Source organism: Saccoglossus kowalevskii, chromosome 10 (genome assembly GCF_978046115.1).
Source record: "Saccoglossus kowalevskii chromosome 10, keSacKowa6.1, whole genome shotgun sequence".
Taxonomy (NCBI): Eukaryota; Metazoa; Hemichordata; class Enteropneusta; family Harrimaniidae; genus Saccoglossus; species Saccoglossus kowalevskii.
In genome coordinates this window covers 20,623,715-20,632,297 of record NC_140650.1, presented here as the reverse complement: position 1 = coordinate 20,632,297, position 8,583 = coordinate 20,623,715, and the positions used below count along the sequence as shown (strand labels likewise).

General features: G+C 33.2%; 1 protein-coding gene across 1 annotated transcript; it reads right to left on the bottom strand.

Annotated features, from left to right (window-relative positions):
- Positions 1 to 1,645: 1,645 nt before the first annotated feature.
- On the bottom strand, positions 1,646 to 2,669 carry LOC146737951 (uncharacterized). Its single transcript, XM_085504352.1, has 2 exons — positions 2,151 to 2,669; positions 1,646 to 1,867 (listed from the first exon to the last, which is right to left on the bottom strand). The coding sequence occupies exons 1-2, from the start codon at positions 2,520 to 2,522 to the stop codon at positions 1,646 to 1,648; spliced, it is 594 nt and encodes a 197-aa protein (XP_085360478.1). The 5' UTR covers positions 2,523 to 2,669.
- Positions 2,670 to 8,583: the final 5,914 nt, after the last annotated feature.

Sequence of the window (8,583 nt, the reverse complement as noted above, 5' to 3'; positions counted from 1 at the left end):
AAGTAATTTCAAATTATTTTTAATGTATCTCCACATGGGATTTCTTTCTAAGCTTTTTTTTTATTTAATTGTTCTTGATTTCTTCACAATCAGATATTGTTGATCTTGTAAATTGTTCAAATACAGATTAGCTAGAGATTTTGACAGTTCATGAAGCTGTGCATTGCAAATACTGCACTGGACACCAAAGTTGCATTGCGCAAGTCATGAACTTGTGTTAAACATGGTAGAATGAAATTAAACAATAGATAACACATTTGCAAAATGTGACTATTCATAAAGAATTTTATTCATTGATCTTGAAATAAATCAACCATAGTTCATACATGGTTACATGATAAATACATACATATTAAGTACATGTATCAAAGCGATTTTCAAAAATATGTTTTGACCAAAATTGACATAAATACATAAAAATTATATTCACCAAAAATAGAGAATTGAAGATATCACTAAATAAACAAACCTTATAGTACACCACTCAAGGTATCTGAATCATGATGCACCAGTGTGAGTGGTTTTCAAGAAGAAGTCGAAAATATCTATTTTGACCAAAAAGGATAAAACTATTCACTAAAAATAAAGAATGAAACAATTCTGATCATCCCAAGGTACATGCATACCAAGTATCCAAGCATTCGAAATACCAGTTTTCAAGAATAAGAATGATAAAAATATTGATTAAAAATAGACAATTTAAGATATGATTCATCACAAAATGAATAAATCTGACAGATCCACCAAAGTTATCAAAGAAATTGGTATTCAAGAAGAAGTTGAAAGTTCCAATAATTGACGAATGGCCGGACAATCACCTATCGTCATCATCAGCACAATCATATGAATCTTCAATGACAGCAGAGCTAAAATCTCTTCGCAGTTGCCAGTCCAAGAATTATGTATAGTTTATAATAAAATGTAATTAAAATCATAAAAAAAACCATACACCGTAGAACACACTCATATTTTTGTTTTGTTCCAGTAAGCTCAGAATTGCAATACTCAGAATCTACATAAATCAGTTTACTATTTACAAAATAAATAAATCTGCATTTACACAGTAGAAGGTGTACATAAAAGACGATATGAAATCGGTCATCAATAGGATTCAGGAGTTTTGATGTAATCATGATTCATTGCCGACGATTAACAAGCCAATACTTCAATGCACATTAACTAGTTATATAAGTCAGACGATAGCGTCAAACACCATTAGTCTGTTGTAGAAGGTAAACAAACAAATCTGAAGAATATTCATCTATCAAATCCACAATTTAGTTATGTAAAAATTTGAAATTATTCGTGGGCAGAAATCTCTGTTCTGATATTACTGTGATTGCAATAATGGCTGATTCACCGATTCAAAAACATTTACTAGCCCCGATTTGAATTGTGGAAAATTTTTGGGTGACGCCAACCGCACGTTTTTTTTTTCAGGTGCTATTAAAATAATACATATACAGGCTTCTAATGTGCTGCTTATCATCACTAAATTAGGCGATTTTGTGTAACATCCAAAATTGCTATCACAGTAACAGTTCTGATAAACAGATTCAGTGTTATGAGAAATCCGGTGTGGTCAGATTTGATTATCTTGTGATGTGCTCTGTACTGGTTGTTACAAATGACTTACTAATAATATTCATTCTCTCCTGTCGAGCACTGTATTTACAAAGGCAATGACGTTTTGATACACTGATATACCATATGCATTATCTTCTCTTAAGGGGTCAATGGAACTATAAAGATCTTCCAATTCATTGTCTTGTAGGGGACAATGAATTTGTGGAATTTCAACCGTTGCATCTGTTGTATCTTCAGGAAGAGGTCCGTCCCAGTCAATTCCATACTCATCGAGTTCAACCTTTTAAGCGGAAGAACAATTAGTGTAAGATACTCAGAAGACACATACGTATTTAATATGTTCTTCTATATTGCACAGTAGATTAGGTATATTTATTTTGTTACTAATACAAGGTTGGGTCATATATTTGACATTTAGATCATTATCGCATACTGCCCAAATACTATTCTCAATATTTACAGGGTGCATCCACTGTAAGCAAATTAAAGGAATATGCATGGCAAACTATTAATGTATAATTTTTTTGTGAAAATATAATTGGCAAAGATGATGTAATACAAACCTCAGTTCGTGGTTCAAATAGTTCTCTTATTGGGATATAACTTGAGTCGGCCATCTGCATAGAACCTTGAATCCATAGCTGTCTTGGTGATCTGCTATTAGCTGAGCTAAGTTTGTGGTGGTTCCACCCTTCTTGCCAGTGATTAAGATCTTGATTTATTCTTTGCAAGTATGTAAAATGTAGACAAAAGATATCAACATCATTGTCTATATCGAGTAGTAATTTCTCTTCCAGGTAGTAAAATAGTTGGTAATATTTAAATAAAACACCACAAAAAACATCCCGCCATAAACGTTCAATCCTCTGATTGTGTACACTCCTGCCAGATATAAAACTACCCCTTCCTGTTCCTCTGTCCGGATGACTAAGCATAAATAAAGAAACATCTACGTTTTCACCACCCTTGTCACCTCTAACTCGAGAGGGAACTCCAAGCCGTTCAGTTGCATCTTCAAAGCTTTCAAGGACTGTAGTCGATCTGTTGTTGTCACTACATAACAAATAGACCACCAATCGCGAAAAACCATCAACTCCGCCATGTACTACAAACTTCCATCTATGGACAATATAGAAGAAACAACTTGTTAAGAAACGTTGGTGTATCTGAGAACAGAGACCCTAAAGGGCCAAGGTATGCGTGTTATAACGATGTGTTTAACGAGCAATGATTAAACGAAATTCGAAAATTAAATGCGGTCAAATAACAAAATGTTATTAAATATGCTTGGCTTCAATAGTGCATAACATTTTTACGAATAATTTGAACATTCCATTACTACTTGTCACATATTTGTATGGATATAGACAATGCCACGTTTTTTTACAAACACCAGCAACACTGTACAAACCTTATAAGTTTGTGATTTCCATCAATGTGCCACAATGCGTTCGGGCATGGGACGTTGTATTGTCGTCTACGTATTGCAGTTCTTCTTCTACTTTATTGACCTTAGAAAGGCCTTTGACAGTGTCTGGCATGATGGTCTATTCAAAAAATTAATCAAATATGGTATAACTGGAAAAATGTATAAAACTATCAAAAACATGTACAGTAAAGTAAAATATAAAGAATGTAAAGAAGGCTTAACAAAACAATTTCAGTCCAATATTGGTGTTAAACAGGGATGTAATCTTAGTCCAACTCTCTTCAATCTTTTTTTAAATGACCTGCCCACTATTTTCAATCCTAATACCTGTGATCCTCCTTATTTAGAAAACTCGCATGTCAGCTGTCTACTCTATGCCGATGATATTGTGATACTTTCTAAAACTAAACAGGGATTACAGACATGTCTTGATAGTTTGGCATTGTATGCTAAAACGTGGAAGCTCTCTGTCAACACTGACAAAACCAAAATTTTAATTTTCAATAAATCAAACAGACGTTTGAATAATGATACATTTTTTCTTGGAGGTATCGAACTTGATACAGTTAAATCTTATAACTATCTGGGACTAGTCATTAGTGCCAATGGTAAATTTAAGGATGGCCTAAAAAACCTTAAACGTAAGGCTCAAAAAGCTCTGTTTTCAATGAAAGCAAAGCTTGGCTCAATACAAAACATAAGTATAAAAGTTTCAATTTCCCTTTTTGACAAACTCATCAGACCTATCCTCATTTATGGTTGTGATGTTTGGGGTGATGAGTTCTCCACTAAATCACCTATTGAAGACGTTCAATTAAGTTATTGTCGGTATCTACTGGGGGTGTCACAACACACACCAATTATGGCCATGTATAGCGAGTTAGGCAGATACCCCCTAGACGTATTTATAAAAAAACAAATAATTAAATATTACAGTCGGGCCATGAATTCTAATAATGCGTTACTCAAGGAAGCTTTTGTGGTTAACCAAAGCATTAAAAGTAAATGGTATCTAGAAGTGACATCATTATTAAACAATATCCAACTATATCATTCAGTTAACAACGGTGATAAACTAACCTCGGCACAAATGAAACAAATTGATTTAGGCATCAAGGATTTATTTCTAACAAGATGGAAAGGTGAGGTCTATAATGATAACCGCACCAAAGCAAATGAGAAAAACAAACTAAGAACATATCGGCTAATCAAATCAGATTTAAAACTTGAGCCATATTTAGTCAAGCTAAAAAACTTTGAACTGCGTAGTGTGCTTACCAAATTCCGTCTTAGTGACCATAGTCTCAAAATTGAAATGGGTCGTCATAAAAAAATCCCACTAAACAACAGGGTTTGTGACATGTGTAACAAAGGTCTAATTGAGGATGAAATGCATTTTCTGCTGGAATGCAACAAATATAATGAGTTGCGTGCCAAACTGTTCAATAAAGCTAAGGATATGATCCTAGCATTTGAAAATAAACCTGCAGAGAAAAAATTCATGGAATTGTTACAGAATGAAAACATTATTATACCAGTAGCACAGTTCATAAGTAAAAGCTTTGAAGTCAGGAAGCAGGGTCTTACTTGACATCTTAATGCCTGCTGTCAATTTTGTAATTTTATATTAGATTGTATTTTAGAGATTTTGTTTTATTTAGTAATTTAGTGATTGTATTTGTTATTTGTTTTTTAGTATATTGTGTTTTTGTTTTGTTTTTTATATATATATATTTCTCCTTGTACTTTGTGACCATTTTCTTTCCCTCCGGGGATTGTGTAAGAGTCAATAAGTAAATAAATACTAACAACTCCATTCGGGTCAACACGTCTGAGACTTTCTCGGACACGAAAAATTGTCACACGTTTGCCTTCGGCACGTAACAACCCATGTAACCTTTTCATGCCCGTATTTGGAAGACGAGTAATTATGTCAGTTACAATTCCATCAAGTTCTCGATCAGACAACTCTGCATATGATTCAGCAATTGAAATGCCGTACACAACCATACGTCTTTGTATGGTTCGGATTGAAACTCCGAGCATTTTTGCCATTGCTGGCACACTAAATCCTTCTACTGTAAAGTACTGCAACTGCTCTTTCGAAATGTCGAACTGCCGCCTACCTTGTTCTCCGGAAAATAATTTGTCTGAACAATACGGCCAATTTGTACTAGGATCAGAAATGTTATTCAGATTGTCAATAAAATCTTTCAAAATTCTTATGGCAAGATTCAGTTGGGAAAAAGCATAGTCCGGGACATCGGCATTGATGCTGAATTCAACAAGTTCCTCTTCTAGAAAAACTACATCGTCAAATATAGGTTCTAATTCACTCGGCCTAGTAACTGCATCAAGTGATTCAGCAATATCAAACAACTGTTCTGAAATCGTCGCCATGTTGGGCAAAGATTTCTGGGTGCTAGTACATATATATATATATATATATAATTATCAAGAAAATGCCAAAACAGGCGGATGTCGAGAGAATTTCAAGACAATGAAATGTCAGGAGAATATAACCACAATAAATTGTGAGGATAAATGTTGAGAAGATTTATGGAGCGAATATCAAGGAAATAGTGTGAGAATGTTGAGAGAATGTCAAGACAAAGTTGAGAGAATGTCAAGACAAAGTTGAGAGAATGTCAAGACAATGTTGAGATAATGTCAAGACAAAGTTGAGAGAATGTCAAGACAATGTTGAGAGATTGTCAAGACAATGTTGAGAGAATGTCAAGACAAAGTTGAGAGAATGCCAAGACAATGTTGAGAGAATGTCAAGACAAAGTTGAGAGAATGTCAAGACAATGTTGAGAGAATGTCAAGACAAAGTTGAGAGAAGGCGGAGACAATATTGAGAGAATGTCAAGACAATGTTGAGAGAATGTCAAGACAATGTTGAGAGAATGTCAAGACAATCACATATCGGGGGAATATCAAAACAATTAAATGTCGAGACAACCAATTAAATGCATATTTGGACAATAACGACCAAATAACCATACAATAGCATTATAATAACCAAATATTTGAATAACAAAACAATAACAATGAAATAATGACATAATAATAATAATAACATAATGCCCAAATAACAACCAAACAACCCAATAATGACATAATAATGATGACATAATGACCACAATGATGACACCAAGATAATTTTGGCGGTGTTCTCACCCCATATCCACTAAGCAATGTATTCGTGTTTGTATTTATTTGAAACTTCTTTTAGAACAAACTTTACTTTTCGTAAACTTTACTGAATTTTTGGGGGGATTCAATTCCAACATTTTGCGATGCCTTTTTTAGAACCAAATTAAGGCCTTTCACTCTTCTCTGAGTGTGACACCTAAACGAGAGGTTTTGTGGTGTATAAACTGGCACTAAATGAAAAAGCCGTTGAACCTTATTCAAATTTATAAGTACATGTTATTATGTATTTAATTATGAAAACTGACTAAATTAAATGTGATCTTATTTTTAATTTGAACAATTTGATTTATATCGGTAATGACGTTTTCATCCAATATTAATTGTGCAATTGTTAAAATGCCTACCTACACATTTATTGTTTTTGTTTCTGTTGCCCTGAAATAGACATTTGTAAAAAAAAAAAAAATTGAAAATCATGCTTGATTAAAATTCAAAAAAAAAAAGATGTAGCCATGTTGCCCCTTCCTGTTATCTGTTTCCAACTTTTTCCAGAGTAAAACTGGTGAAGCCATGTAATTGCCATACAATCATCAACTGTGGGAAAACTTGTATGTTTTTGAAAATCTTTATTTTGTTGTCTGTGAATTAATATAATATTTGAAATGGTGTAATGGTGCAAAATATTCTCAAGCAATTGGTTTTCTGGTGGCACTACAATGTGCATTTATGCACAGTCAGTATCCCCATGCGCGATCTCAGCTTACTAAGTGATGATGGCGGTTGAAATGGAAAACTGAATACAAAAATCCAGTAACATCTCAAACGAATTTCCATCGGCTGTGAATGCATTTTTCGTTACATCAAATAAATAACCCAATTTTATTGAATGTATCCAAAAACATGGTACCAATGATCTGAAATTTCAGGAGTGCTCGCTGAAGGTTTATCAATCTTGCTTATTGTCTTGTTCTTTTCCAATCCTGCATTTCAGTTACTAGAATTTATACTAAAAAAAATAGTTTCTGTTTTTCTTCTAATAATTCGGCCACTCTCAAAAACAAATATTTTTCCATGGTCGAAATGCAAGAAGAATACAAAACTACTGTGATTGCATAGCGATACCTGTAGGGCCATTGTCAATTAGTTCACCTGATCAACACAGCGTTATACATAGGGCTGATATTGAATCACGGAGAGTAAAATTTTATGATACTAATCTCTAGAACCACTCAGATTGGTACATATGTCTTATGAACCCACATGTGTATATCTTTAACAATACTCAATACTTTTTTTTTTACAGTGGTGCTGTGAACTGCTTCAATTTCGCAAGGCAATTTTTTCTGGGTTCCTACAACATGGAGTGTCAGGGACTTTATTGAAATTTCATAGAATCCTGAATATATCTAGAAGTGAAAACTAAATGGTTTACAGTATTTTATACCCATTAATAATGATTGAAATGCAATAATATCACGGCACTAAAAAGACTTCAAACAATTATTGTTACTTCTCCATTGAAGGTTATGAGCAGACCAGCCTTTACTGGCTTCCTTAATTATTACATGTACTTGCTCTGAAAACATAGCTTTTACAATTGTTTAAATTAACAGATGTTCTATGTACAATGAATACATTTTAAATAATAAACCTTACTGTATTAATAACAAATTGTATTTGACAACATGAAAATAATTCTGATGCCCAGTGGTGATGTTGAAACAAACCCAGGTCCTGGCAATATACTAAGACCTGAATAACAAAGAAGTCATGTACATCAAGGTTCACTCAGATTCATGAATGCAGTTTCTTGAGCAAGTATACATGTATGACAAATAGTTTTGTTGCACTTGTGTACTCTGAGATTCTGAACATGGGTCAGTGTAAGTTTTTAGTTGTCAGTACAAAACTAGATTATGGGAAATTACTTTATAATGAGTTGTACCCACATAGAGTACCATATTCATTCACCTGTTTGCAGATGTTCCTTGTACTACTTTATAATCAAATAACGAGGACTGTGACATTTCATGTCTTGTTTCTGAAAAAGTGGGAAAATTGCCTGGAATGTGCTTACTGTAAAATACTTTATTTTCGCTTGCAATTAATTTTCACTATTTTCGCTGAAAGAATGATTCAGTGAAAATAAAATCCAGCGAATATACATTTTTCCTATATTTTACATTCAACTTGTCAAAAATCCGTGAAAATAAATTCCATACAAAACATCCAAAAAGTCTTTTCAGCGAATATTAATTCCAGCTAAAATAAAGTATTTTACAGTATAACTTTGAAAATCTGGATAAATGTGCGTGATTATCAATAAAAATAAAACTAAAAAATAAAGAAACCTACGTCAATACACTATTATCATATGTCTAATTAGTTAACTTATTAATTTCGAGACT